Below are 27,892 nucleotides of genomic sequence, written 5' to 3' on the forward strand. Positions count from 1 at the left end.
GTGCATAAGGTCAAGGGCTCACGTTCTGCTGGCTGTCCTTCATGCTACAGCATTACTATTAGCAACTCTTGCTAGTGTGTCTAACGGGATCCCGTAATAATTGGGGTCGGTATGGCGTCTCAAAAGAATATGCTGAAGCCTCCAGAAGACAGCTCTGCGGATTTGCGTCCTAACTTTCCAGAATCTGGCGCTGATCAACTTCTGGCCGGAGAGATTTCAATAGCCGAGGACAAAACACCAGAGTTATCCACAGAGCTTGACGCGACGGTGCCTGAATCAGTAGTAGAAGAGGCCGTGGAAGATAATACTGCGCAGTCTCTAACCGAACAATTGGATTTATTGGAGAAGGAAGTCATTCAGACTGATACTGAACAAGTGGCATCTATTACATCTGTCCAAACAACCAACGATTCAATTGATGGCGATGTCGAAGATACCCCTGCTTCTCCGTCATCCGTAGCTGAAGATCCAAGAGTCGAGAATATTTCTGAAATAGGCCAAGATTTTGATGATTTTGGCCTGGCTCAAAGTGACAGAACCGTTGCCATCCCCACGTCTGAACCCAATGAGCAGCTGACGGAAGAGCCAGAAGTTTCGGACGAAAGCGCCGACGAATCCAATATCGACCAGTCGGGCATGGTGGATTCGGCGATGGAAGAAATTCCTTTTCATGATGACCATCCTGTCGATGAAATCACCTCTCGATTAGCTACTACCGCGCTGAACACGCCTGCTAATGAAGACCCTGCAAATACATCTGCCGTGCCCTCCCCTATTACAGAGAGCCTTATCACAGAGGAGTTGACTTCTATGGTTGATTCCGAGATCAAACTACCGAATGAGATTCCCTCCGAGGTAGCCTGGGGTTCGAAAGCTGCCGCTGATGAGTCGCCCGTTGAGTTTGTACAAAATAATGATACTGCCCAGAAATCCGATTTTTTTCCTTCGCAGCCGTCTGCCGGGGACTCGTTCTTCAAAGACCTGGCTACAACTCCGCAATCTGCTACCCCGGTTGAGAACACAGAAATTGAATTGAAGCCAGAGATCTTAACCAGCGATGCTTCTGCAATCGACCTTCCATCTGAGCTACTTGCTGCTGAAAGTGAGTCTCAACAAGGTAAGACAATGTTAAGAGATATTTGAAGCGAAATTCTGTCTGACAAATGATGACAGACAAAGTGTCTGCGGAAGAGCCATCGCTCGCTTTTGTTGACGGCGGACCATCATCTTTTTTCGACGAAGTTGCCAAATCTCAACCAGAAGCATCAGTAGGCGTCACCGAAACACGAGAGGCTCATTTGAAATCTCCCAGCAATATTGGGATGACGTCCGTTGATGACAAGATAGTATCTGTGGAATCCACTATACTGGCCGCTTCTCAAGCGACACAAGAATCAGTTGATTTATCGGTCAGCGATGCTGTGAAGCAACCCAGTACTACTCCCTCTGCTTCAGAGGAAAACCTTGCTGAACCCGAACTATCGTTTGCTGCTACAAGTGAACCATCGTTTTTCGATAATATAACATCAACGGAGCCATCTGCGGCGGAGAAAGAGAGCAGTAAGCTAAATGAGCAAGCTTTGTCATTTGCTACAGACCAGGAGCCATCATTCTTTGACCAGATCGATTCTTTCAAGCCGGGTATGTTTCTGATATTTAACTATGAGCTTATCTGCATTTGCTAATGGATTTAGCCGATAATGACATTGCCTTTGCGTCTACGAACGCTAATGACAATTTTTTCGCTTCAATAACAAACTCTACAGCTCCTGAAGCCAGCGAGTCTAAGGCCCAGGATGCGAAAGCATCAGACATCGTTATTGCTCAGGAGGATTCATTTGATTTTCTACTTGACGACGACGATTTTCTTTCGGACGAAGATTCTCCTGCTGAAGTACCACCAGTGACGCAGTCAACCTCGTACGCTCCGTCTTCGACTTCTTATTCTGGCCAGAACACAAGCTACACGGAGACGGCAAATGCTGCATTTCCAACCTCTTCCGCGGCCCGTCCGCAACCATCCTACGAGCTTGCAAAACCTAAATCATTTTTTGCTGAATTGCCTATGCTCTCTCAGCCTAAGTTGATGCGCAGAATTGAGCAGTTTGAGCAGCATACGCTCCATCCCGTTGCACAGGCAATACCTCTAGCTCAGCCTGCTCAGCCTGCGCAACCAATCCCGCCGCCCGCTACAAGGTCGCCATATGCTCCGCCAACTGCATTGCAAACGTCAGTACCGCCGCCAGCCGTAAATCCTTATGCTCTAGTACAAAATCCGGTACAATCTGTGCCACAAAACACATATACCCCACCACCACCGCTTAATGCTGCTGCATCTCCTATAATCAATCCGTACGCGGCAACGTCAGTCAGCTCGCCAATCTCGGCTCCTCATAAAAGTGTCAATGCTTATATTCCCTCACCGGATGGTGCATTTGCATCTTTGGTTGATCCATCACCGTCCCAGAATATCTTCGTGGCACCCGCTAGTCAAGGGTATCCTCCTTCAACAGGCTATGCTCCTGGCCCGGCCGCCACAAATGCATACGAATCCTCTAGCACCTCTCCGATGCCTAATTCTGCATATCAGCCAGTTTCGAAAAACAGCTATCAAGCGGCTCCTCTAGCAAATGCATATGACCCTGTGGCCAGCGGATACAATTTAGCGGTGGACCCGTACTCTGCTCCGCCGCAACCTCCTACTGGGCTATACGGCCAATCTCAGCCAGCCGCAAGCCCTCCTCGATCACGAGCACAACCAGTCGTCAAATCGCATTTGTATGACCGCGCCAGCGATGCTTATGATCCACCTTTCTTGCCCTCTACATTCGCTCCGCCGCGGCGAACTGCATCTCAGCTGTCACAATCTGGAGTAGCTGGACGACAAGCTCCTCCGAGAGCATTTTCACCACAGCAGTCTTCCGCGTTGCCGTCATATGCAGCTCATCAGTATCGTCAACCTCAGGAGACTGCTTATCCGCCTTCAGCATATGCGCCATCCCAGAACTCATTGATTCAAGGAACAGCTTCCAATCCATTATCACAACAAGCTCCACTACCGGTTTCGTCGTATGCAACATCTGATGTGCCGTACGCACCCCCAAATATTCCGGATTATAAGACGGCCGCGGATTATTTTTCGCCGCCGCAGACTAAGAATCAGCATTTGGCGCCGAATGAATCAGCGTCTGCTATTCCTCCACGTGCGTATTCTCCGAGACCTAATAGAGGAGTGAAGCCAGAGCCTTATCCTTTATTCTCATGGGCTGCCGACGGCCGCATGGTCACGATCTTTCCTACGCAGAATCCGCAGACAGCTTTTAATTCAACTGAGTTAGATTTTAGTCATTCGACGATCAAGATAACAAATGCTAAAGATGAAATGAATGAAAGAGCCTCTTTTTGGATGTATGCAAAGTTTCCTGGTCCTGTCTTCAGTGTTGGATCCAAGAGCGCAAATAAGTCAAAAAAGAAGGATGTCTTGAAATGGATGGACACCAAAATTAGCGACGCGGAAAATATGGTATATGAAGCACTGGGAGCCAACGCCAAGCGTGAAGCCGAGGATATGGTTGTGCTTTGGAAGTGCATGAGAGTTTTGCTAAAATATGATGGCCGATATGCCGGAAATGCCGAATCCAGCCGCGAGATCAGGCTGGCTTTGGTTCCGGAGAGTGTTTCCGAGCAATCTCAAGATGAGTTGGCGAACTTTAGTAGTGCAACAGATCTCTATCAAAGACATGTACGCAACGCAAGTGGCGCGTCTGTTGATGTGGCTAGCACGGGAAACAAAAAGTTAGAGAACTTGACAAATATTCGAAAGTATTTGCTGAAAGGAGACAGAGAAGCTGCTCTGATGTCAGCTCTTGAAAACGATATGTGGGGACACGCTCTTTTGATTTCAAACACCATTGGCAAAGACCGCTGGATTGAAACAGTGCATGAGTTTGTGAAGTCAGATGTGAAAAGCTTACAGACTCCAGAAGCTAGTAGTTTGGCTGTAATATATAATGTTTTTGCAGGTGCTGGTGGAGATGCGGGTGAGCAAATTTTTTCAGCCTTCTTTGTTGCGAACAATACTAACTATCATAGTTGACTCGCTGTTGCCTCTCGGAATGACTGTAGACCTTCTCCCTACTACCGGAACTCCGGAACAAGCTCCGCAGAGTCTACTTAATTGGCCGGAAACATTGGCCATGATAATTTTGAATAGCCCGTCGTCAAATGATTTGGACTCTATATTAAAACTTGGTACTGCGTTAGCCCGCCATGGTTTAATCTATGCTGCGCATACTTGCTACCTCTTTGCAAATGCCACCTTTGGAGCTGTTGACGACCCTGCAGCGGTGTTCACGCTAGTTGGAGCAGATTTTGCACGAAACCAATCGTCGTTCAGCAAAGATATTGATGTTATTGTTCTGAGTGAAATATACGAGCTGGTAGTCGCTTTGAGTGACCAAACTTACGCGGGAGCTATCTTCCCTCACTTGCAGCTTTTTAAATTCCAGCACGCGTTGATGTTGAGTGAGCGCGGATATGTCACCGAAGCCAAGAAGTACTGCGAGCAAATTTTGGCGGGTATAAAAGCTACGCCTAAAACATCGTTTATGTACAACGCGGAGTTTCTGCAGAGTATTAAGGAGTTTTCAGATCGTTTATCTGGTACCCCTGAAGCTGATGGAAAATGGCTTGGTGGCCTAGTGTCGAAGCCCACATTTGGTAATATGTGGGGTAATTTTGATAAGAAACTGGCCCAATTTGTGGCGGGAGAGGATGAGAATAGAAATAATGGCTCAGCTCATAATAGTGGCGCGAATGGAGAAGGTACAGATGAAAGATTTCAAAAACTGGCTTCGAGTCCCAGTTTGTCAAGAAATCAGTCGACGGCTGATTTGCAGTCTCATTTTAATGTCGTAGGTGGACCATATTCTCCATCTGCAACTGCAAATAGTGCATATAATCCTCGATCATATGGATCTTCACCTTCGTCTCACCGCGCTGCTCATGCCTTCCCCTTTCCGCAGGATGGATATGGATCCGAGAATCCATCTAGGCCTCCGTCAAACCCTTATGCGCCTCGACAGGACTCTCCTGGTTCGTATGCGTCTTCAGGTGGATCTAGCTATGCTCCTGTTGATATCCCCCGTTCCATCCAGTCTCAATCAGCTTACGAGCCGGGCACATCAGCATTCAATGTCCACTCGCAAGCTCAGTCGGATTACTCCCGACCTGGATCAGCGTATTCTCAGAGACCAGCGTCGTCACAGGGCGGTCGTACTTCAGCCTTGGCTCCCCTTGCTTCTTCCAAGTACTCTCCAGAGCAGATCCCCGAATCTCGAGACCAGCGCCCAGTTTATCAATCGCGAAAGTCGTCTCATGATGCGGCTCTATCTGCTGAGGCTCTTCGGTCTAACTTTGCATACGAGCCTCCGAAGTCGACTCATGCCACTTCTGTATCTACTAGCCATAGAAATGCATACGCTGGCAACGAGTCATACGGATATACACCTCTGAGTCATACCGAAGAGGCAGAACATACGTACGATGGCGGTTCAAGAGAAGGCGGTTCCGCTTATGAATCGGGATATGAGCAGCCATCAATTTCGTATGAACCAGCTACCCCTATCTATCCACAGAAGGCCGTTAACGAGGAGGCATCAGACGAGCCTAAATCTGCGACTGTGTCGCCACCGCTTATGCCGTCGTACGGCTACGAGAGCATTGGGTATGAGCCGATGCTTGGTGGGCCAATGATGGGAGATTACGGTGCATCATCGTATGAACCACCCGAGCAGCAAGCCCATAATGATACGCATGGAGGATATATACCTGAAAGTGCGCAGGACGAAGATGGGGCAGTTAATGATGCAAAATATACCCCTCATACTGGCAGTCGTTACGACGATTACGATGATGACGATGATCTTGGACTTGGAAATAATGCTTTGCGCAAAAAGGAGCCAGCGAAGGAACCGGTCAACGAAGAAGAAAATGACGAAAAAGAAGAAGGCAAAGAACAACGGAATGGTATGTGATACTGCATGGCGATACTGGCTTTTGAAATCTTATTAATGTGGATTTTCATAGAAGAAGCACCAGCTGCAAAATCAGGCTGGTTCTCGGGATGGCTGCGAAAGCCTAAGGACCCAAATGCCGAGAATAAGCCGAAAGCTATTCGCGCGAAGCTCGGAGAAGAGATTAAGTTTGTGTATGACGAAAAGCAAAAGCGATGGGTTAATCCGAATGTAAGTTCGCAATATATTGAGCAATTTCTGCAAGTGCTAATAATTTAACCAGGATCCTGATGCTGGAAAGGCTCCACCACCACCACCACCTCCTCCTGGACGCCAAGCAGTCCCAGCCGCTTCGCAATCCAGAAACGCAATGCTGCCGCCGAGTAATCCTTCGTCTGCTCCACCCACTCGACCGCCATCTTCGGTACCTCCACCGACAGGAACGGCATCGTTACCTCCATCCAACACTGGAACACCACCTGTCAGTGGAGGAATACCGCCACCACCTGGGTCTGCGCCTCCTCTTCGCGGTGCCGGAGCGTCGTTGACCGGGATGCCTGATATGCCTGACTTACCGACTGTTACGGGACACAAGGGTGCGAAGAAGAGACCTCGATATATACCTCCGCCGGCACCTTAGTTATCAATAATCGAAGAATGATGTAGGACGTGGGATTTGATGCCCAGTATGAGAAGGGATTATTTATAGTTGATGAATATAACTAATGAGGTTTTGCATTGGGACAAATGAGAAGGAGATACAAAGAAAATAGTAAAACGCCGAGAATGTATGAGATGATTAGTGATAAAGTATAATCAGCTCAGTTTTAGTAAGTAGCCTTGCTGTATGAGTCGCTCGACATCAGCCTGACGAACATAAAACTGGCTGTTTTTTGTGAGCGATATCACGCTGCAGAAAAGAGGTGTTAGTAGGAAGCACTAGTAATAGACTTAAAGAACAAGCATACCCGTATTCTGTTTGTATATCCCCAGCATCTTTCAACACACGTACGTCGATAAAGAGATCTCGAGGAGGATCCATAGGGCCAGTCAGATCGATATCGGTCCACTCACCCTTGAACTCTGCAAGCACATCCGAATATCCTCTAAAATACTCATCCTCATCTGGATGCCATCCTGCAGTAAGAGATGAGCCGCCTTTAACTATCCCTTCCTCGTCCGTAGCTGCTGAGGCATCTACGCCTGCCCAAACCATGTCTTCAATGCGCTTAGCTCGTAGTCGGTGGTAAGCTAGCAGACACCGCTTATTCCTGCGTATACATATTTGTAATACAAATAATGCACATGAGACTGCTCTGTTTTGCGACGGTTCGAAATCAGGACCTTGCTTGGCGTGAAGAATCCGAAAGTCACGCAGGAGATCGCGGATCTCGCGTACGATTGCAGCGACAAGGTCGGTCTGATAAACAGGCAATGCTTCGAGCGTCTGCACACGTCTAGCATCCTGTGCAAGTTTCAGTGCTAGATCTCCGTACATCGTTACAGTTGTTGGGTTGCTGCTGGTAACTCAGGCTCTGTTGTGCCTCGAGGACGCGACTAGCAATAGTGTTCATGTCTACGCGTTTCGCGTCGATCACGTGACTGTGATCTGAATGCTTTACAAAAAACATCGATAATTGATTTTTAAAGAGCTGTTTCTGCTTTAACGCTACAAAGCTACAGAACAGGTGAGATAGAGCGATAGTTTGCTATGGCTTTGCGTGTGCCTTCGCATGACTCTTTTGAGTTGGCGTCGCTCGTTTCCTCCGAAGAAAGTGGCGATGGTTCTCGTCAGAGCTCGTCTTCAAACAGAACTGTTCGCTCGGAGCTACCGTCGTCGCAGAATCTCTCGTTTGACTCTCTTCCGCGGCCGTCATTCGGTGGATTATCTGCTACTGGGTCATCTGTGCTCGATTATGGAGCGCACCTTTTCCCTTTACAGGCTTCGACAGATCGAAACGGAACCGTGCCGCTTGAGAAGCAGAAGCAGTTGGGTGTTCTTAACGGCCTTGGTCTGGTGATTGGCTTACAGATTGGGTAAGATTTTGCGATATAGTCAGTTAATTATTACCACAACTATTAATGAAAGCAACTTTCTAGTTCTGGCATCTTTTCGTCTCCGTCAGAAGTAAATGCACACGCCGGATCACCGGGTGCTTCTCTACTGGTCTGGCTAGTCGCCGGCCTTCTCGCCTGGACTGGCGCGGCCTCATACGCCGAACTAGGAACTGCCATTCCACTAAACGGAGGGGCTCAAGCATATTTGCATCACATTTTTGGTCCTCTCCCAGCATTTTTATTTGCGTGGACAGCAGTTACAATTTTGAAACCGGGAAGTACCGCAATTATCGCTATCGTGTTTGCAGAGTACTTGGGAAGACTAGTATTTCACAACGAAGACGACGGCGACGATACAATATCTGAAGAAACAGGCCACTACTCTCCGATATGGTTCAATAAAATTGTCGCAATCTCGGCAATTCTGATTGTCACTTTTATCAACATTCTCAGTACCAAGTTAGGTACTCGCACAGGTGATATTTTTTTGTTTCTCAAAATAGCTTCGCTGGTGGCTATTACAATTATCGGAGGAGTTGTTACTATAACTGGTCATGGGGCTGGAAATTTCTCTCAGGGCTGGTTTAATGAATCATCAAGTTCTCTAGGCGATTATGCATTGGCTCTGTATGCTGGTCTGTGGGCATTTGATGGATGGGATAACTTGAATTACGTTGCCGCAGAGATGAAAAATGCTAATCGTGATTTACCAAAAGTTATTCACGTAGCAATGCCTACTGTGATATTGTGCTATATCGCAGCAAACATTGCGTATTATGAAGTTCTACCGCTGTCAGATCTAACTAGCTCAAGTACCGTGGCTCTTGCTTTTGGAGATCATATTTTCGGGCGGCCGGGTGCCATAATTTTCACTATAGCGGTGGCGCTATCATGCTTTGGTGCATTGAACGCTATTTCTTTTACTTCATCAAGATTAGTGTACGTATCAGGAAAAGATGGCTTTCTACCTACAGTTTTTGGTAAAATGAACAAGCGGACAAATACCCCAGTCAATGCATTTTTATTACAAGCTGCTTTAACTACAGTATTTGTCATTGTAGGTGAATTTGGCACATTACTGACGTTTTATGGAATTGCCGGATACGTGTTTTACTTCCTCACAGTCTTGGGCGTTATCGTCCTACGCGTGCGTCAACCTGATCTTGAACGCCCATATAAAACGTTTATTCTTACGCCGATCCTGTTTTGCTGCGTTGCTCTCTTCCTTATTTCAAGGGGTATTTTCTCGGCCCCTTTACAAGCCGTGTTTACAGCATTGTTTATCAGTATTGGTGCGCCTATATATTATTGGCGTGCAGGTGGAGGAATGCATGAAATGCCTGTCTTTGGTAGATTTTTCAGACCGCGGGTGAATGTTGATAGGAGTACTGGATATATTGGAGGTGAATTGCAGTAGCTTTTACTTTTTTATGGGTAGCACTCTGCCTTTGCTCTTGAAAAGTTGGAAAAAAAAAAGTTTCTGCCTACCATTTACCATCGTTTTTTGTTTTGTTTAAGAGCAGGCTTGGATACCGGATTTTGTACAGAAGCGTATATATTTGTTGATAAATATTTGTTGCTGTATACATGCTTAGAGTATAATGATGCATCGAAGATTTTGATGTGTCATAAAAAAATAAAAAGGAACATGATATCGCAATTCCACAATCCAAACTATGCCAAATAACAAGATGCAAGACCAAAAACGAAAAGATAATGACGAGAAAACCAATGAAACGAGAAACATAAGAAGAAACCAAAAAGAAACCAAAAAGGAGAACCAAAAAGGGAACATAGAAGAAAACAAAAATGATAATAAAAAACAAATATGTAGAAAGATCAAGTAATAACCATCAAATCAAGAAGAAAACAACCTCCGCTTAACATTCCCTCCAACTTCATCGTCAGCAACATCTAATGTAGCAGGTGACGGAGATGAACTTAACCCAACATTAACTTGCTGCAGCATTTTCTGAACCCAGGCTTTCTTCTCATTCGACAGTTTACCTCCTTTATCGTGCGAACTAACTGGGCCAGACAATGAGCTTATGGGAGTCGAATTCGTACTGCTGTTTGCAGATGATGAGTTTTCGCTTCCTTTGGCTTTCTTTTTCTTTAGTGATGACACTGATGCTTTAGACTTCAATGAGAGTGAAGAGGACGCTTGAGAATTTGGCCTGAGATTCTCATTTGTACTTGGCATTGCTGGAGTCGGTGTATTTGTTGTTGATCCAGGTCTTGAGGTAGCTTTATTTGACATCTGTCTGCCCCATGAAGATACCCTTGACTGAACCTTTTCTGAATTTCTGCGCCCACTAGATGGAGTAGACTGAGGGCTACTTTGTCGGTTGCTAGAGTTTGCAGCTGACCCAGTTGCTGTATGATATAGAATATAATTGCTAAGCCATTCGGCAAGATCAGTCCATCCTCCTCCGACGCGTACCATGACTCTCTCAGCAATAATCCGAACCCAGATTATTTGCGGGGGGGCATTAGGACGCTGCAAAACATACTTGCGAGTTGTTCCATACCCGGCTTCTTTCAGAGTAGAAGCAGAAGTTGTACTGACTAGCTTATAAGATCCAAACTGTGCCATCTTATCTTTTTCAGGAGAGTCAGCCGGTCTGAGTTCAATATGCTCTCCCTGAAGTTGGGATGTAATAGTTTGTATCTTCTTATCGAGGGTTTCTTTCTCAAATACCTGCTTGTCTGGTTTTTCTGGCGTGCCTGATGATGTGGACAAGTTACTACGTAAAGAAGCAACATCGACAGAGACTCGGGTAGGTGCATCGGATCCTAAATCCACTGATCCAACTGATGACCCGGGTGTATGAGTAGGCAGTATATTACGACCTTTAAACCTGTCCTTCTCTAGAATTTTCAGTTCACGCTCTTTGCGCTGGCGTGTCTGCGTAGGAGATTCATCGTCAACAGTAGACAAATCAATTTCTGGCGACGGAATTATTGTCTCATCATGCTTCTGATCAGCGTCCGCAGCATTAGCCGCCGCAGCCGACTCGAGGAATCGGTCTATTGGCGCCCGAACACTGGGACTTCTGCTCATTGAATTACGATCAACACCCGGAGGCGAAGGGGACATGCGCTCTGCTGCAAATGCCGCAACTCGCTCCATATCCAACAAAAGTCCAAATTCGGTAGCTTCAAGAGTTCCCATAGGAAGCGAGGGGCGTTGGCGAGGCTTATCGCCAAAATGAGACTGAAGAGACGAATAGTCCGAGATTGTTGCTCGGCGCTGGGTTGGAACGGCTGAATCATCTTTGAAAGTTTTTGATGCCTCATCAAGCGCTTTTGCAGTAGAAAACGGTCGCTGCGGTTCAGAGAGCGGCATGCTGATTGGAGTCATTGACTCGCCACCAGGCGTCGCACTAGTAGATGGCTGAGAGTCAGAATAGTTTGTGAATGAGCTCGACATATCTGTTGATTCAGCGACAGAATCATTGTTTGAACTTTCTTCCATTGAAGCGATACTAGCAGGACGAATAGCCCGTGGCTGTGAAAGTCGTTTATGCTGCTCTTGTAGCTGGTCACGCAATTCATTACGCCTGAGTTCCCATATAAAATATTCCTCTTCATTTGAAGTAAGTCTCGACTTGACTTGAGAATCATATTGCAAAGAGTGTTCAGCTTCGGCTTGTACTTCTGGTCGGGAACCGTCGCGCTTGAACATTTCATTCTCCATGGCTTCTTGTCTGCCTGTGAAATCTTCAATCCGGGAGCTTTCGACTGTAACAGCTAGATCGATTTGCTTCTCTTGCGATACTGGGTTGAGATCTTGCTCCTCAATTGACTTCTTTCTAAGTAATCGCAAATGACTCCGCTTTTCAGATAATCCAGGCTTGGAAGGGTTCGTAATGCTATTGCCTATGATTGTCCTTTGAGTCCAATTTCCTCTCGCCATCGCCTGCTCCAAATTTTCAACTTTGTCAATCCATGATTCCGGAATCGGCTCTTTTGCGATATCCAGTATCTCGTCAAGAAGTTGTCCCGCTTTCGCGATCTTTGAATGTGTTCGATCCGGAGTAAACCAATCGACTTCGGAAATTTCTTCTTCCAAGGAATAGTACAGACGAGAAATTTCTAGTCGGTTTTCGGCACGACAGAGAAGAAGTTCCAGATCTGATAGTAAAGGGATGAGACGAAGAGTGAGGGCTGTTAAGAGCGCTTCAACTTCTGCGGACAGTATTGGTAGTGCTATGCGTGGTCAGTAACGCACATAGGCTACCGCGAGATGATATTCAAGTGATAATACCTAATACTGTAGACTTCAACTCTTCGATGGCATACGCATCAATTTGAGCGCGCACAAGTATGCATTGAGTTCGAAGACTATTAATCGCTTCAAGCGAGATCAGCTGGTCCCAATCCGTATTCCAGAAAGATACATTATTGATTAAGCCCTCAACAGAGTCGATTATTCGAGAAGCATGGAGAATATGAGAATGTAGATGTTGAGCGGGCGCGTTATCGAGCAGGGTAGCTATTTGAGAGACCGGAAGATCGGCAGCTCTGAGAATTGCCTTTGGATTTCGGCTTCCAAAGACAGTTGCCGTGGGTGGCATAATTTCAGTTGGGAAAACAAGCAAATGATAACAATTAGCCCAATTAGCCAGAATATAACATTATTTTTTGCTGCTTCTGTTGTTGCTATTGCTGCTTAGAAAGTGTCGGCTGAGAAAAGTAACTAATCGCGCTACTTTAGAGTGGGAACAGTTACACGTTACCGACACAGTCGCGTTTGGCATATATCTCACTGATATTTATCAGTTTACACACAGCTAGTTGATTCAATTTTTAATTTTAGTAGCTGATATTATGAGTTAGATTTATTCATGAATTATAATACAAGCCTTGCTGTGATTTGCAACAATTGCAATAATTAATAAGAGTACGTGAGCAACAAGTCTTTGCAATTAGTGACGAGTCGGGGCTATTCTTGATTCGTATTTCATTTCTTTTTTTTCTCTATTTTTCTCTATTTTTTCTATTTTTTCTATTTTTTCTATTTTATTTTTTATCTTCCTTTTATTCACGTGATAATGGAAAGAGAACTTATTGAATAGCTATTAATCAATACTTTACTACTCAATAATCTACAGCGATGCCTCTAACTTGGCAACAGCTTCAAACGCACTCTTATACTTGGTCGCCCAAACAGCCTCTCCACCACTAATTCCACCAGCCAAAGGCGGACGCGCACCGTCCTTCTCGCCCAGTCCCAAGTACCGTGCAGCACCCTCTTTGACCCCGACAGTGCCTAAATCAGCGACGGCTTCTTCGGCGCACGAGACAATGTACTGGATCTTCTGAGCCTCGGCTACCTTGCCAGCCACAGACAGATTAAAGAGATGCACTACCGACTTTGGGAAAATGCCTGCCAGAGCATCGATAGCACCCGCAGCACCAATAGTTATGATAGGGAGAAGCTGCTGACCTAAACCAGTAAAGACGTGGAACGAGTTACCCTTGATTGTCGGGTTCTGCGCAAGGATGGTGTGGTGTGAGATGTTCCCGTGCGAAAGCTTGGTTCCGACAATATTAGGGTGCGCCGATAGAGTCTCGAATGTCTTTGGGGAGATGTAAATGTTGTTTGAAACGCCAGGGTAGTAGTAGATCATGATTGGAATTGGCGAACGGTCAGCAACAAGTGTGTACCACTCAATGAGACCTTCCTGAGATACCGCAGAGGCAAAGTAAGAAGGAGCAAGAACCAGACCGTAGGCCGCACCGGTATCCTTGGCCTGCTCAAGCAGAGCAAGAGTCTCAACGATCGAGTTTGTTCCGGTGCCGACGATGATGGGGAAGTTTGCGTATCCTTCAGCGTCTAAACCCTTGCGGAGATAAGTCAGGAGCTCTTTGCGCTCGTCGACAGTAATATGCACGGCTTCGCCGGTAGATCCAAAGATGACGACGCCATGAATACCACTCTTTGCCAGGTGGAGCGTGTGCTTGAGTTGGGTTTCAAGGTCAATTGGAGCAGCGAGGGCAGAGTAGTTTGCCGCAGACTTGGGCACGAAGAAAGTAGGTGAGGGTACGTAGATGCCAGCAGGCAGAGGCGTAGCAGAGACAGTCATGTTGAGAAGAGTCTTTATGAAGAAGCAGAGAAGAGAGAACAAAGCGGAAAGCAAGGGCAGAGAGGGTATATATATGAGTTGGAGAAGCTAAAAAGGCGGGGAGTGCGGCGTGCGGGATGGGTGATGTGCGGGATAGGTGGGTTTTCCGAGTCTGCGCCGGGTTGTGAGCCCTCGGGTCGTTTATTAGTCTAGCTCATTGGAACTAGTCGACTACTGCTCGAAAGAGAAAAAGAGAGAAAGAGAGAATGTGGGATCGGATACAATATTTGGAATTGTGACAAAGCCGTGCGGAGGAGTTGGCTGCAACACCCTCCGGACCGATATTATATATCCCTCCCAATCCCTCTTCTCTTCTATTTTTCTTCCTCTTCTTCTCTATTCTATCTTCTCTCTTTATCAATACGCACCCACCATGCCAAAAATCGCCACTATAGAATACTTCCGTGTACCTCCCCGCTGGCTCTACGTCAAAATCACCGACGTCGAAGGCAACTTTGGCTGGGGTGAGGCGTCGCTGGAGGGACACTCTGAAGCCGTCGAGGGAGCCCTTGACGAGTTTAGAGACCGATTCATTGGATGGGAGGCGAAGTACGTCCTCTATCTTTCGTTTCATTTTGGTATACCGTCTAACTAATTTATCTCAGCAATATTGAGCATATATGGACAAGTGTCTGGCGTCTCGGCTTCTATCGCGGCGGGCCCGTGCTGCAGTCGGCTTTGTCTGGCCTCGACATTGCTCTTTGGGACTTGAAAGGTATCGAAATTTCTGTCAAATTTGTTTATTATCTGATTCAATCTCACACTTCTTTACTAGCACGTCGATTGAACGTACCAATCTACGAATTACTGGGCGGAAGAGTACGTGACAAGATCAAAGTATACGCCTGGATTGGAGGTGACCGTCCAGACGATGTAAAAAGTCAGGCGTAAGTATTTAAATTCATCTTTTTATCTGGCATCTCAACGAAATTCTCATCCGTAATCATGCAGGCAAGGTCGTCTAGACCAAGGCTTCAAAGCCGTCAAAATGAATGCTACTGCAGACATTGGCTGGCTCGACACCCCCGCCTCTCTTGACTCGGCTGCCGACCGTCTTGCTACCGTGAAAGCTCTCGGAATGGACGCTGGCGTTGATTTTCATGGAAGAATACACAAACCAATGGCTAAGCAACTTGCAAAATTACTTGAACCCCATCGTCCAATGTTTATTGAAGAGCCATTATTATCCGAGAATCACGAGGGAATAGCAGAAATTGCAGGTCAGACATCTATTCCTATCGCTCTCGGAGAACGACTTCATTCTCGATGGGACGTTAAAAAATTTTTAAATCCAGTCTCAATCGATATCTTGCAACCTGACATTTCGCATGTTGGAGGAATTTCTGAAATTAGAAAAATTTCGGCAATGTGCGAAGCGTTCGATATAGCAATTGCTCCGCATTGTCCTCTTGGTTCTATTGCTCTTGCAGCATGCTTTCAAATTGCGGCCTGTACTCAGAATCACGTCATTCAAGAAATGTCTATTGGTATTCACTATAATACTGAAGCAGGCGAGCAAGATATTGTTAGTTATGTTCATAACCCTGAAGTTTTCGACGTCGCAGAAGGCTTCGTTAAGGTTCCTTCTGGGCCGGGTTTGGGAATCGAAATCAACGAGGAAGCCGTTCGATCGTTGAGTAAAGGCGCGAAAGCGTGGAGATCTGGAGGCTTTGTTAGTGCTGATGGTTCACTGAGTGAATGGTAATTATTTGATAAAGATTCCAACCGAAATTATATTATATTACAATGTATAATATACGCCATACACCTCTGTCCCAATCCCAAGCGATATTTTATGCGAACAGCCGAGGCATTTCAGTATTTGCGACCGTAGAAATTCCTGCTTCCTCCAATTCCTCAACAATCTCAGGTGATACCCACTTGCACTCATCAAAAACAAAAGTAGATAAACGCCGACACTCAGGCTTCAGGTTTGCCCGCCACGTCAAAAGTCCCATGATCCCATTATTCGTAATTGCCGTGTATGATACATCCAAATATTCAAGGTCTGCTAATTGACTGATATACTCTAGACACGAGTCGTCGAATGTAGCATTACCACCGACAGATATTCGTCGAAGGCAAGGACATAACACAGTAATCAAATTCGCAAAAGTTTTGGGATCCGAAAAGAGATAGTCTCTCGATATCAAAGATTGATAATCTAAATTCCGGCATCGAGTTAGATATAGCTCTTTCAACTCTTTTTCATCGCAACGAGCAAGTGAGTCAACTACTGTAATACTGTCAATCTTTGATCGAGCACCTGAAAGATCAAGGACTGATAGATTTTCATATTCTGGAGAAGTCAAATCGTTGCTCTCCGCGTCCAGCAGGTCTGTAGAAAATGGGCCACCAGAAGGCATATGTATTCTCCTCATGACATTGTCTTCATCATAACCATTGGACTCTTCGGCATACCCAGCGGGTTGACCAAACATGTAGTACAGAGTACGAGGAACAACACCAGACTCTCGAAGAATTAGCTTTTTGCAACTTGGATGAATGACTGGCATCCTAGTCGTGTCGCTGTATGAGAAGTCAAACTCTTTCAAATATCTATTCCACCGGAAATCCGTCTGTCGAACCAGATATCCATAACTTCCTCGACCAAGAACTGCAATCCCGCGACAACTAAAAATTTCCAGTTTCGGCATCCACCTAATTAATAGGTCTAAACATTGTTGATCCATCGCACATAGGACTTCACGGTCGAAGGGTATTCCTCCAAGCCTAAACACTCTAACCTCAGGTAGCGCCACAAAATTGGACGTGAAGAAGACGCTTGACATTTCAGGCCATACTTGTGTCTGATCAGATATTTTTCCATGCTCATCGTCTAGCAAACATTCTAACACCTGAAGGTTTTTGAACCACACAGTTAAGGGCAGCGACCCTAAAAACTCAAAAAATCTGGGCAGAATACGCATAGACATACGTAACTCCTCTAATCGAGAAAATGCTTCTAGGGTGGAAGGTTTGAACGATCGGTAATCCTGCAGCACCGCACCAAACCCGTCATCGACAGAGAGACTTTTGAGGTTTTTCAAAAATGGAGAGGCCTTTTTGATCAAATATGCAGGATCCGGCCCCCAGATCGCTTGACTTCCGACGTAAGGAACACCGTCCATATGAAACGTTTCAGTGAATTGTGAAGACGGCATGTGCTCACAAAGAACCAGAGCGCGTAGTACACTAGCATATTCATCCTTCACAGCAGCGGTCGGTAGCACCACCTCTTTGATTTTACCTCCTGATCGCTCAATACACGCAACTAAATATTCCGGTGTGACCCGCTCGACAGGTAAATCGGTGAAATCAAAGTGCGTCCAGGCCGCTGGATTTCCCTGCACATAGTCCCATACAAATGTGTACCACTTCCGCGATACTAGTTTTGTTGATAAACTTTTGGGATAAGGAATGTAGTCTAATATCTTTTCAAACAGCTCAACCGGGAGACGAGACAGCGGATCGGTAGTTGGCGTTGGCGATCCAGACTCGTCTACACGATTCAGCCGTCCCAGATCCAATCCGGGCGGATCTCGAAGCTTCATAAGAGAGGCATGGTAGCTCAGCATAGGTGGCACAATATCTCTTCGACGATATTGCCGCCGATCTTCTTCATTGCGGGGCGATGTATGCTGTTGCTCTGCTGTTGAGCTGCTCTTGAGCGTCAGCCGATACCCAAGCGCGGCTGCAAATGCCAAATAAACAAGGAAAAAAAACCTTTGAATCCATGGATTGTTTAATAGCTCATTGAGAGTGCCATTCAAAGCCATAGCATCTGTATTTAGAATGACATTGAAGTGATTTTGTGTTAAGTTTTGTTGAGACTTGGTGTGCTTTGAGTAGGGTAGCTGAGCCTCACTATCACGATTGTTCGTTGCCTCGCATTACTCATTCCTTGAATGATAAATGATCACAAAATATTTCAAAATTTTCGAAAAATCTCAATAAACGACATCAATAGTGCCTTAATAGCAAGATAACGACTTTTGGGTGCCCACTCTGATTGCTGTCCTTATTTTATTAAACGGCATGGTATATTCACTTACATACGTCAATTTATACCACACCATTTTGCCAATAATCATTATTTTATTTTCAATTTACCTAATCACACATTCGTATTGCCAATGGTAACAGTCTTGATAACATAGTACTCTGCCATCCCGTATCTGCTGCCCTCTCGTCCAACTCCAGATTGCTTCACCCCGCCAAATGGACTCTCAGCGGCAGATATTTTGCCACTATTGACTCCGATCAATCCACACTCAAGCGCACTCGCAACTCGCAGACAACGACCAATATCGCGTGAGAAAAAGTATCCTGCCAAGCCAAACTCAGTGTTATTGGCCAACGTAATAGCCTCCTCTTCGGTCTCAAATTCAAAAACTGGGGCCAGAGGACCGAATGTCTCCTCTTTGGCAACAATCATGTCCTTAGTCACTCCAGATAAAACAGAGGGTTGAATGAAAAATCCGGCCTGATTGACATTATTCGGGACAGCACCACCAGTTTCTAATTTGGCTCCCTTTGCAAGAGCATCTTCAATGTGCAGCTTGACCTTCTCCACGCCTGCACGATTGACCAGAGGACCTTGCGTAGTAGACTTATCTAAACCATATCCAACTTTTAGCTTCTCAACCTCTGCGACGAGTTTGGCAGTAAACTTCCTGGCAATAGATTTATGCGCGAAAATGCGGTTGGCACATACGCAAGTCTGCCCCGAGCAGCGGAACTTGCACACCATCGCACCTTGGACCGCGAGGTCAATATCTGCATCATCAAAAACGATGAAAGGAGCATTTCCCCCTAGTTCCATTGAAATTTTCTTCATGGTTCCCATAGCAAGTTTCGAAAGGTGGATTCCGACTTTCGTGGAGCCAGTAAACGAGATCTTTTTTACGATCGGAGAAGTGCATAGCTCAGTAGCTGCCTCACGATCCTTGGTAGGCAGTAAGTGAATAACATCAGAAGGAAGACCAGCTTCAATAGCAAGCTTGACGAGAGCAGCAGCCGTGTAAGGCGTTTCGGAAGGGGGCTTGATTACAACAGAGCAACCAGCGGCAAGTGCTGGCGCAATCTTACGAGTGATCATAGCAGCCGGGAAATTCCATGGAGTGATGATTCCACAAACACCAACCGGCTGCTTTAAGGTGAGAACAGTGGTGTTTGGCATCGAGGACGGAATAACGTCTCCGTAAGCTCGCGAAGCCTCTTCCGAGAACCAAGACACAAACGAGGCGGCATAGGCAACTTCACCAATAGCCTCTGCATAAGTTTTGCCATTCTCAAGCACAAGAATTGTGGCAATATCCTCCTTGTGCAATATTATGAGATCAAACCATTTTCTGAGCAAAGCTGAGCGTTCATGCGCGGTTGTCGAAGTGCTATATGATCGGTAGCCTTTGTCAGCAGACGTGATTGCCGTTACAAAGTCTTCACGCGTCACATCGGCCACAGTACCAAGCACGTCACCGGATGATGGCTCATAAACGGGGAACTTCTTTTTAGAGGACACCCAATTTCCTGCGATAAATGCATCGGCAATGAAGAGATCAGATCGTTGGAGCTAATCTATAGTTAATGATCGGCACATCATGCTGAACCAAAGAACTGTACTCACTGTTTTTAAAGCCTCGGCTATTGGCGTAGAAAGCGAGAAGGTCATGTCCTCAAAGATTGGTCAACAGAGTAGAACCAGATGAGCAACTTGATATAGAGGTGAGGGTGGATATTACTGATGATTGTAAATAGATCAATTGATAAATGTTGGGAGTTGCTGCTTGCAGTACCCGCGGCTCATGCAATTACCGACTCAGGCCGAAACGGATACTTCAAAAAATTGTGCTTTTCATGACTAGTACAAAAATGAAATATGTAGTGAACAGTGTTCAATAATAGGTCTCTTTCACTCTTGAATCCAAGTCAAGAATCATAGATCTGAAAGCTGCGTCTAGTTGATCGATCGACGGTCCGCATATTCAGAATCCTTCCATATTCGGCCGATAGGTCTATCCCCTGAGTCCAATTGCTTTAGCGGGATGGGGTCAGATTGCGCAAAGACTACTGCTCGAAGCTACAAATCGGATATCGTATCTTATGTCGAGCTTTCCATGCCCTCTACGCTGTAAATTTCAAGGGTGCCAGTCATTTTGTCTGACGAGCTCGTGGTCATTGCCCAGTCTTTCGTTGATCGATTCAACTCTGCCGTTCAGTCCGCTAATGCTGCGACTTTTAATAATCTTTTTGCTAAAGGAGAGTCTGTCTTTCCATAACTAAGGCTCATTGTTAGTGGTGGCCATAATGGACTGGAGATTACCGCAGGTCCAGGAGCCATGGGCGTTGAAGCTCTCGTTTGACACCTCCAAGCGTATTGGCAACAACTGGCGCTTGAGATATAAGCCTCTTTCTCTTCATGATCCTGTATAAGCTACCACATTGCGTATCTTCCTTGTCAGTCACGAGAGCGAAACTCTAAACATTTTTATTTTGTAGTGCGAGGTGCAGAGAACAGAAAGTCGAAGTCCACATTAGAGTAAAAGAAGCATACGATTGCATTATGATTTAAACTGGAGTACAAATATTCAGCGCAGCCATCGGCACTTTAGCTAAAGAGTTTCATCTTCAGGAACGCACTCTCCTTGTTCATATCTATATTTGACTGGCGGCGTTTGATGAACCATTTTCCATCTATTTTGACAAACTTGTCGGTCATCGTGGTAGTGCACGCAAAATCGAGAGCGCTTCCGTCAATTTCGCGATGGAAAAGCAGTAGCTTAGAGGACTGGGTAGCAGTGTTTCCGTCAACTTCGATCTGTGAGTCGACGGCGAAATGCAGGATTTCTTTGGCAGAACTGCAAACGGCTGCGATTTCCTCTCGTCCATGAAATACTTTGGCTCCAACAATATCAAATTCGCCTCCATCCTCTACCCAAAGGGCAGCAAAGCTTTCGCCGTCGGCGACGTCCGCATAGCGGTTGTAGCTGGCCGAGATGTGTCGGATCTCTTGGATGTCGAGAAGTTTTTGAATGTTTGCTTCCATTGACATTGACAAGGAGTTAAGATAGCTGCTGATGGTTGGCCCAGATATACAAGTAAGGGCAGAGCATATTGCTGTAGCAAATATAGGGCACAAACCACTGTAGATGGACCGAGATGCCGAAAATATTCCGGTCAGCAAAAACGGAGGCAGCTGGCTGAGGCAGGCCTGAAGCGATCGAACCCGATTTGGTCAGCGCCCATTGTTCCATGAACCCTACTAAGACGCTACTGAATTCAGTGCGGAGTCAGTCACGTGTGACAGCCATACAAGAGAGATGCGGGGGAGGGGCACTGGCTGAGGTTTAGTAGGCACAGGTCGTGAGGCTGATGCGGCGTGCCACCTACCAATTGTGAGCTATGAGCGTTATCTGTACTTTGAAATCACAAGAAACAGTGTTGACTATCTGCCCGAATACGTCTTTTTCATATGTGGGTGGCGGTATATTCAGAAATGTGTATCAAAAGCAAGATCACATTTTTTCGATGTTCATGTCAAGGGATCCTTCCCCAGGGCACTCTTATCGTCAACGCACATGTCGGCAAGCACGGCAAGCAGGACCTTTACACTCGGCCATGTAGCGTTTGGTATTAATCAAAAAGCTACGGTCTTGGTCAGTGAAGCAAACGGACATTCTTGAACGGCAGCTTGAAAATGTGAAGAAAATTTCTCTAAAGACTAGGCTGGTTATTTCCTGCGATGGTTGATATGAGGTGCGGAGGCGCAGTAGATGACCAAAATAAACGGATAGAGTAATTAAATTGCGATACCGCGGCCCCGCAACCAATAAATCAACCCCGCAAGCCCCGCAAATTCTTGAAGGGCAGAACAATCAGGCTGCAACCAGAAGCTTGGGATTGCCTAGTATTAGGCAGAAGCGTAGTATTAGGTATTTAGAGAGGCGACTTCGGATTTGCTGCAAACTGCACGTAATTCACGATCTGACCACTATCTCTACCTACCGTCTTTTGGCTGGTGAGCTGCTAGTTCAGCAGGAATCAGCCTACCCGATAACAACATTACACATTATGATTATATTTGACTACCCGATAACAACATTACACATTATGATTATATTTGATTAAAAGAATTGGGTGTAAATAGAATGAGTTGTTGACTAAGAGTATTGTAGACGATAGATGACATCAAGTATTTCTCCTGTTCTGGATCGGACGGACTCATTAGAGATCGCGGTAAAATCAAAAGCCGTGGATCCAATATAATTATATTTCAAGCTCAGCAGTCTATCATTTCTTGTCAATAATGACTACCACATACTTACCACCATATTCAGCCTGAGATTTGATTGAAGCCAGCTACGAGCCAATCTGGAGGAATAGAACTATATAATCCAGCATAGCACATTTCCGACGCTAATCCCTTGACAAGACTTCTCTAGGTATTACAGAATGTAGTAGCATCATTGCCCTCACAAGTATTTTCTTGATTTTGGCCTCAATAAAAACACATCAATTCTGATAAGGCAAATCAGCAGGAGCTTCAGTATCACTAGGGTTGCCAATAGAGGACGTGTTTATATCTTTCGATGTAAGCATAGTGGAAGATTGTAGAGAGTTTGAATTAAGCATAAATGGAAGAAGCGACTTTATTGGATAGAGGATCGTGGGATGATTAGACGTCCGAGCTGTCGTGGACGTCTCATATGTAATTCTTAATCTACACGAGGCTGGTTCTAAAGATGGTAGACACGGTGAGTATCTAAATAAATAGGGGTAAGTCCTTCTCATGATTGGCAGTCCCAGTCCAAGATCATTCATGTATCTATTTATACTAACTCTTGCTTTATGAGAGTTGAAATCAAGCTGATTATGACAACTAAGAATAGCACTCCATGAACTGTAGCGCGCTAGCCTTCTCCTCTCTAATCTTCTTAACATGCATCTCACTTCTAGGCTTTATATCAACAACGAAAGTTTTGGGAAACTGCGCAATACCTGGAGTATAAGCGTGAGGATCAATGGGAATTGGCAACTTTGTATTTGGATCAATAGCCGGAGAAATCTCAAATGCCCACAAAAGCTTGGCCGCAATTCTCCACTGACTTCGCTCAGCCATATGAATTCCAGGGCAAATGCGCCGTCCAGCTCCATATCCGTAGTGATCACGATTTTGCCAGTTTGGGCTTCCGGCATAGCTGTCAGCAAGCTTAGTGTAACCCATGTATCGATCGGGGTTAAATGCATCTTCATCCCTGTAGTAGTGCTCAGAGTGGTGGATTCCCCAAGTTGCAAGATAGACCGTCGAGCCCTTCGGAATTAGCATGCCTTTATACCAGTCATCTAATAAATCATATTAGAATGTCAACCATAAATTTTTCAATATTTGCCTCACCTTCACGAACTTTGTGTGGAAGTGCAGTAGGAGAGCTGTAATACACTATCAGTCACTATCCGTAACAGAAAGTAAACTAAGCAACACTTACGTAGGTCTCCATCGCATGCCTTCTTTGACAATCGCATTGACATATGGAAGTCGGTCAAAATCAGAAAACATCGGAGCACGTTCTACTCCGCAAACTTTGTCAATTTCTGCTCTGGCTTTTACTTGAACCTCAGGGTTGAGAGCAAAGGCAAGAATCAACGTAGAGATATGAGAAGCCGTCGTGTCAGCAGCACCTTCTACAAGTTCCCCCAAAAGATTGTTAAATCCATGATCTGAAAACGGATAGCCTTTTTGCTCGTATTCGTCCATGAGCTGATCAGCAATACATTCGCGACGCTCTCCAGTTGCCCTACGCTTGTCGACAACGCTGCGAGCCTTACTCCAAGCTTCATCCATGAGTACCCCTGCATTAATAGCGCGGCGTTTCCAGAGAGCTATTGAAGTAGGAATCAATTTAAAGAAGCTGTAGATATCAGCTGGGGGACTTGCCCCGGGTTCCATAACTGCCGACCACTAGCCAAGAGTCAGTAGATGATATTCTCCGGCAATTGCTTAACTACTTACCTTCTCCATAACTTCGTAAACAGCCTATATATAGTTAGAGATGACCATCAACCGCCTAAATATATTAAAATAGAACATACATGACCCCAGAAGCTCTCATAAGTGTCCCCACGTTGGCCGTAAACAATGGCACTAGCAACAGACGAGGTGTAACGCCTGATATGCTTGATAAAGTTTTTTGGACTATCAAGAAGATCATTGAGCAAGATTGCAGCCCTATTATGCAGAAAATCATAAGCTTAAGAAAAATGTAGCCAGAATAAGTTAATACTCACTCGGCTTCTTGTACTTTGAAATGTTTTTCGTCCAACATCTTTGGTGAGAAATTATGGGCCACCACTTTTCTCTTCTCTCTCCACACTTTATCGGCTGGTTGTAAAGAAATATGGTCGCCTTGAGTTGACAGTTCGTAGACATATGAATCAGGCCTATCAGAGTAGATGTTGCTCTTCTTATCAAGCAATGCGTGGACAGCTTCACGATCGCAGAGTACAATAACATTACCACTGCCAAGTTTTAGCGAAAAAACCGAACCATATTGCTTTGACCATTCGCGGAATCTGGGCTGTTGTAAGATTACAACACTATTATATCACATCACATAGCTATCACATACTGTTTAAAAAGACCAGTCGAAGGAACTTGATGGAGATTTCCCAGAATGGGTACAGTAGGTGGCCCAGGAGGCATGCGCGGATCTCTTTTGCCAACTTGTAGCAGTCTATAGATTCCGGTGACAATAAGCAAACCAACTGCGGTCGCGACATATGATGCGACATGATCATAATTTGAGACCGAAAAAAGCGCCATAGTGCTGTTCTAGGTCGTTTATAATATTTCGTAGTAAGTGATAGTTTTAGCAGTTCTAGTCGTAACACCAAATCAAAGCACCCCTCTGGCAATAGCGAGCGTCATATATAAATATTATGTTCTTCTACCTCATCTCTCGGTCAAGTAAAGTTCCACATTTGGACACTCCCCGCACTAGATGGATCATATATACCGGTCGCAAGCGCCCCAGCAGCTTCTTCGACCGAAGTTCTACCGGATAGATAATTTTTATCTGTAGATTTCAGGGCTCTAGTACGATCGTGGCCAGAAAGAACTGATAGGGATAAAGCAGACGTCGGGCCCAGTGCCGGGAAAACTTACAGATGCTATCTGGGTATTCAGGTGGCCCAATAAATTTGAATTCTAATTTTCACAAATTTCAAGCGAGAAGTAGAATATCAAGATGTATTATATAATATACAAGAGGTTCAAAATTAATATCCACAAGACCGCCGCGCTTAATTGTTTATTTTCGGTTACTAGGTTAGCGATAAGGGGTACGTAGTACCCCGCCTCTGCATGGCAGACAGTGCGGGGTTGGCTTGCTTCCTCACAGAAGAATTTTCAGTAACCCCCACTTCTCTGGCTATTAGCATCAATTGCAACGTATTTTGATGTTTATCATTCATTTCAGCAATTTTAGCCATGTATCGAGACTTAAAGGACCCCGAGACCGCTGCCAGTAATATTGCTTAGTATATATTATCTGCCAACGCAAACAGTCCGATACGTGCGGGCAGCTAACAAGTTTTGCCTATATCAGTGTATGGTGTTATGCGCTCCAGAAAATATAATGAGCTATATAAATTCCAGCAATTAAACTCAAATCAAACATCTGATTATTAAGAATCCACCGCGCAGAGCTACTAGTCATGGATCTTCGGTATAAATATAGGAGTTCATTGTCCTGATTAAGATCTTGCCTGCTATATATTTCTGATTTTCCATTATATCAAGTTTTTCCTACAGTCGTGAGCTCTAGTAATGGACTCTACTACAATTACAGAAGATGCGGTTGACGATGTCAAGCCACAAATCACTAGAAAGAATATCATGTACGTTTTCATAGGATCTTTAGGAAGCTTTATGTTTGGCTATGCGAACAATGTTGCAACTGGCAGCTTTGTGCAAACCAGTTTTATCAACAAATTTTTGAGCGGTGGTAACTCTGCCGATGTAATATCCGGTATAGTTGGAGCGTATGACCTCTTCAGACGTGGATGATTCGAATAATTTTTCTAATGACTGAATAGATTTTTGGGTGGAGCTTTTATTGGGTCTCTAATCCAAGGTCAGATTTCAGCCAGGTGGGGGCGCAAAGCAACGACAGCACTTGCTGCTGTGTTGCTAATCATTGCTGGCGCCTGCATGGCAGGGAGTAGTCATATTGCCATGTTTATTACCTTTCGTGTTATTTCCGGGATTGGAGGCGGTATCTTGACTACTAACTGTCCTGTGTACTTAAGTGAAATTGCTCCTTTTCATTTGCGAGGACTTCTCACTGGTGTGCATGGTGTCGCTATTAATATCGCTTACACTTTGTCAAGTCTCTTTGCTTTGGGTATTAATTTTGTCAACACACCTTATCAATGGCGCCTTCAGTTTTGCATTTTTACCCTTTGCTCGATTTTACTTTTAGTTTCCGTATATTTTCTTCCGGAATCGCCTCGATGGGTTATCGTGAGTACACTTGATAGATTCTGATGGACCTTACCTGATAGTCGATATAGGAACAAGGGCGATACGACGAAGCATTAGAAACTTTGATTAATTTGCATGTTACTAAAGATGGCCATGGAGAGCGAGTTGCCCTGGCTGAGATGGCTCAGATTAGAGCACAGGTAGATGCAGAAAGAGTATGCTTAACCGCTTTGGCGCTGAACCCGTAATTGACAAGTCATAGAATCAACCCACCACTTACTGGCACATATTTACTACCAAGTCACTACGCAAACGTGCACTAGTCTCCATTGTCACATTTCTCTTTGGAATGGGTTCAGGAATTCTGGTTATTTCCAGCTTGGCTCCTATTCTCTTTGGAGGCTTAGGATTCGATAAACCGACGCAGCTCGGCCTATCTGCTGTATGGGTTTTCAATTCTGGTGTCGCCTCTACAGTCAATGCTTTCTTACTCGATAGAGTGGGCAGAAGACCCCTATTAAGTATGTTATTCTAGTCCCCATGGTCCATGATTCTGCTAATTAGTGTAGTTTCTGGCGGAATTTTGGTTGCTATAATGCTTGTTATCGAGGCGGTACTGCAGAAGTACTATGCTGGTACAACGTATGCTCCTGGTCTCAACGCAGCTACAGCTTTTTATTTTTTTTATGACTTTGTCTGGGCGGCACTTGTTGATAACACTACGATTGTGTACATTCCGGAAATTTGGCCTACCCATCTGCGCTCATACGGCGCAACGATTGCGTACTGCGCTTATTATGCTGTCTCCGTTGCTATTACGTCACCTGCTTCTTTGGCGTTTGAGAAGATCGGATACAAATATTATTTTGTTTTTCTAATCTGTGATGGACTCGGAGTAATTTACATTTACTTTTATTTTCCTGAGGTAAGGCTGCGATGCATTAGTGGAGATATGACAGTGACTGACTGTTTTTGCTATAGACTAAGGGATTGACTCTTGAAGAAATTAGCGAGTCTTTCGGCGATCCTCTCGAACTAAGATTCCGTGACGCAGTTGAAGGAGTCACTTCAGGTTATGAAAAAGCAGAAGTGAGGGAAACTGAAAAAGTCGTTTAGTAGGGTTTAGTAGGGTTTAGTAGGGTTTAGTAGGGTTTAGTAGGGTTTAGTAGGGTTTAGTAGGGTTTAGTAGGGTTTAGTAGGGTTTA

General features: G+C 45.2%; 11 protein-coding genes across 11 annotated transcripts; 4 read left to right on the top strand and 7 right to left on the bottom strand.

Moving 5' to 3' along the window:
- Positions 1–50: 50 nt before the first annotated feature.
- On the top strand, positions 51–6,987 carry V2V93DRAFT_374871 (Sec23-binding domain of Sec16-domain-containing protein). Its single transcript, XM_066911351.1, has 6 exons — positions 51–1,117; positions 1,174–1,641; positions 1,695–4,040; positions 4,093–6,027; positions 6,088–6,245; positions 6,298–6,987. Exons 1-6 carry the CDS (start codon positions 112–114, stop codon positions 6,652–6,654), a joined length of 6,270 nt encoding a protein of 2,089 aa, XP_066763896.1. The 5' UTR covers positions 51–111; the 3' UTR covers positions 6,655–6,987.
- Positions 6,831–7,512, bottom strand: V2V93DRAFT_392565 (uncharacterized protein; the record flags this gene model as incomplete). Its single annotated transcript, XM_066912478.1, has 2 exons — positions 6,831–6,924; positions 6,983–7,512. The coding sequence occupies 2 exons, from the start codon at positions 7,510–7,512 to the stop codon at positions 6,831–6,833; spliced, it is 624 nt and encodes a 207-aa protein (XP_066763897.1).
- A 151-nt stretch (positions 7,513–7,663) lies between these two features.
- On the top strand, positions 7,664–9,767 carry V2V93DRAFT_374876 (amino acid permease-domain-containing protein). Its single transcript, XM_066911352.1, has 2 exons — positions 7,664–8,051; positions 8,115–9,767. The coding sequence occupies exons 1-2, from the start codon at positions 7,726–7,728 to the stop codon at positions 9,487–9,489; spliced, it is 1,701 nt and encodes a 566-aa protein (XP_066763898.1). The 5' UTR covers positions 7,664–7,725; the 3' UTR covers positions 9,490–9,767.
- V2V93DRAFT_374878 (uncharacterized protein) lies at positions 9,648–12,762 on the bottom strand. The gene is made up of 2 exons (XM_066911353.1): positions 12,343–12,762; positions 9,648–12,284 (listed from the first exon to the last, which is right to left on the bottom strand). The coding sequence occupies exons 1-2, from the start codon at positions 12,650–12,652 to the stop codon at positions 9,931–9,933; spliced, it is 2,664 nt and encodes an 887-aa protein (XP_066763899.1). The 5' UTR covers positions 12,653–12,762; the 3' UTR covers positions 9,648–9,930.
- Positions 12,763–12,888: 126 nt separating this feature from the next.
- V2V93DRAFT_374879 (uncharacterized protein) lies at positions 12,889–14,181 on the bottom strand. Its single transcript, XM_066911354.1, has one exon. The coding sequence runs from the start codon at positions 14,162–14,164 to the stop codon at positions 13,184–13,186; it is 981 nt and encodes a 326-aa protein (XP_066763900.1). The 5' UTR covers positions 14,165–14,181; the 3' UTR covers positions 12,889–13,183.
- Positions 14,182–14,469: 288 nt separating this feature from the next.
- Positions 14,470–15,979, top strand: V2V93DRAFT_374880 (enolase C-terminal domain-like protein). Its single transcript, XM_066911355.1, has 4 exons — positions 14,470–14,752; positions 14,809–14,918; positions 14,979–15,090; positions 15,155–15,979. Exons 1-4 carry the CDS (start codon positions 14,577–14,579, stop codon positions 15,906–15,908), a joined length of 1,152 nt encoding a protein of 383 aa, XP_066763901.1. The 5' UTR covers positions 14,470–14,576; the 3' UTR covers positions 15,909–15,979.
- Positions 15,980–15,996: 17 nt separating this feature from the next.
- Positions 15,997–17,757, bottom strand: V2V93DRAFT_327818 (uncharacterized protein; the record flags this gene model as incomplete). The annotated part of the gene is made up of 1 exon (XM_066907573.1): positions 15,997–17,757. One exon carries the CDS (start codon positions 17,755–17,757, stop codon positions 15,997–15,999), a length of 1,761 nt encoding a protein of 586 aa, XP_066763902.1.
- Positions 17,758–18,151: 394 nt separating this feature from the next.
- Positions 18,152–20,345, bottom strand: V2V93DRAFT_83445 (aldehyde dehydrogenase domain-containing protein). The gene is made up of 2 exons (XM_066912803.1): positions 19,833–20,345; positions 18,152–19,778 (listed from the first exon to the last, which is right to left on the bottom strand). Exons 1-2 carry the CDS (start codon positions 19,875–19,877, stop codon positions 18,321–18,323), a joined length of 1,503 nt encoding a protein of 500 aa, XP_066763903.1. The 5' UTR covers positions 19,878–20,345; the 3' UTR covers positions 18,152–18,320.
- A 468-nt stretch (positions 20,346–20,813) lies between these two features.
- On the bottom strand, positions 20,814–21,257 carry V2V93DRAFT_360885 (uncharacterized protein; the record flags this gene model as incomplete). The annotated part of the gene is made up of 1 exon (XM_066908147.1): positions 20,814–21,257. One exon carries the CDS (start codon positions 21,255–21,257, stop codon positions 20,814–20,816), a length of 444 nt encoding a protein of 147 aa, XP_066763904.1.
- Positions 21,258–22,991: 1,734 nt separating this feature from the next.
- On the bottom strand, positions 22,992–25,472 carry V2V93DRAFT_374888 (cytochrome P450). The gene is made up of 7 exons (XM_066911356.1): positions 24,832–25,472; positions 24,491–24,775; positions 24,296–24,431; positions 24,216–24,239; positions 23,692–24,164; positions 23,601–23,635; positions 22,992–23,548 (listed from the first exon to the last, which is right to left on the bottom strand). Exons 1-7 carry the CDS (start codon positions 25,023–25,025, stop codon positions 23,085–23,087), a joined length of 1,611 nt encoding a protein of 536 aa, XP_066763905.1. The 5' UTR covers positions 25,026–25,472; the 3' UTR covers positions 22,992–23,084.
- Positions 25,473–25,587: 115 nt separating this feature from the next.
- On the top strand, positions 25,588–27,892 carry V2V93DRAFT_374891 (general substrate transporter). Its single transcript, XM_066911357.1, has 6 exons — positions 25,588–26,245; positions 26,300–26,726; positions 26,777–26,902; positions 26,950–27,208; positions 27,257–27,612; positions 27,669–27,892. Exons 1-6 carry the CDS (start codon positions 26,031–26,033, stop codon positions 27,801–27,803), a joined length of 1,518 nt encoding a protein of 505 aa, XP_066763906.1. The 5' UTR covers positions 25,588–26,030; the 3' UTR covers positions 27,804–27,892.

Source organism: Kockiozyma suomiensis (genome assembly GCF_038497685.1).
Source record: "Kockiozyma suomiensis strain NRRL Y-17356 unplaced genomic scaffold V2V93scaffold_14, whole genome shotgun sequence".
Lineage (NCBI taxonomy): Eukaryota > Fungi > Ascomycota > Lipomycetes > Lipomycetales > Lipomycetaceae > Kockiozyma > Kockiozyma suomiensis.

Bases quoted from the DNA above. Each gene is read 5' to 3' on its own strand.
- V2V93DRAFT_374871 (XM_066911351.1), top strand. From the start codon at position 112: ATGGCGTCTCAAAAGAATATGCTGAAGCCTCCAGAAGACAGCTCTGCG. The intron at 1,642-1,694 runs GTATGTTTCTGA...TAATGGATTTAG, and splicing joins GATCGATTCTTTCAAGCCGG to CCGATAATGACATTGCCTTT. The intron at 6,246-6,297 runs GTAAGTTCGCAA...TAATTTAACCAG, and splicing joins AGCGATGGGTTAATCCGAAT to GATCCTGATGCTGGAAAGGC.
- V2V93DRAFT_374876 (XM_066911352.1), top strand. From the start codon at position 7,726: ATGGCTTTGCGTGTGCCTTCGCATGACTCTTTTGAGTTGGCGTCGCTC. The intron at 8,052-8,114 runs GTAAGATTTTGC...GCAACTTTCTAG, and splicing joins GTGATTGGCTTACAGATTGG to TTCTGGCATCTTTTCGTCTC.
- V2V93DRAFT_374878 (XM_066911353.1), bottom strand. From the start codon at position 12,652: ATGCCACCCACGGCAACTGTCTTTGGAAGCCGAAATCCAAAGGCAATT. The intron at 12,285-12,342 runs GTATTATCACTT...GACCACGCATAG, and splicing joins GTTGAAGTCTACAGTATTAG to CACTACCAATACTGTCCGCA.
- V2V93DRAFT_374879 (XM_066911354.1), bottom strand. From the start codon at position 14,164: ATGACTGTCTCTGCTACGCCTCTGCCTGCTGGCATCTACGTACCCTCA.
- V2V93DRAFT_374880 (XM_066911355.1), top strand. From the start codon at position 14,577: ATGCCAAAAATCGCCACTATAGAATACTTCCGTGTACCTCCCCGCTGG. The intron at 14,753-14,808 runs GTACGTCCTCTA...AATTTATCTCAG, and splicing joins TTCATTGGATGGGAGGCGAA to CAATATTGAGCATATATGGA. The intron at 15,091-15,154 runs GTAAGTATTTAA...GTAATCATGCAG, and splicing joins GACGATGTAAAAAGTCAGGC to GCAAGGTCGTCTAGACCAAG.
- V2V93DRAFT_83445 (XM_066912803.1), bottom strand. From the start codon at position 19,877: ATGACCTTCTCGCTTTCTACGCCAATAGCCGAGGCTTTAAAAACA. The intron at 19,779-19,832 runs GTGAGTACAGTT...ACTATAGATTAG, and splicing joins TAGCCGAGGCTTTAAAAACA to CTCCAACGATCTGATCTCTT.
- V2V93DRAFT_374888 (XM_066911356.1), bottom strand. From the start codon at position 25,025: ATGGCGCTTTTTTCGGTCTCAAATTATGATCATGTCGCATCATATGTC. The intron at 24,240-24,295 runs GTATGTTCTATT...AACTATATATAG, and splicing joins ATGAGAGCTTCTGGGGTCAT to GCTGTTTACGAAGTTATGGA. The intron at 23,636-23,691 runs GTAAGTGTTGCT...AGTGTATTACAG, and splicing joins GGCATGCGATGGAGACCTAC to CTCTCCTACTGCACTTCCAC.
- V2V93DRAFT_374891 (XM_066911357.1), top strand. From the start codon at position 26,031: ATGGACTCTACTACAATTACAGAAGATGCGGTTGACGATGTCAAGCCA. The intron at 26,727-26,776 runs GTGAGTACACTT...TAGTCGATATAG, and splicing joins AATCGCCTCGATGGGTTATC to GAACAAGGGCGATACGACGA. The intron at 27,613-27,668 runs GTAAGGCTGCGA...TTTTTGCTATAG, and splicing joins TTTACTTTTATTTTCCTGAG to ACTAAGGGATTGACTCTTGA.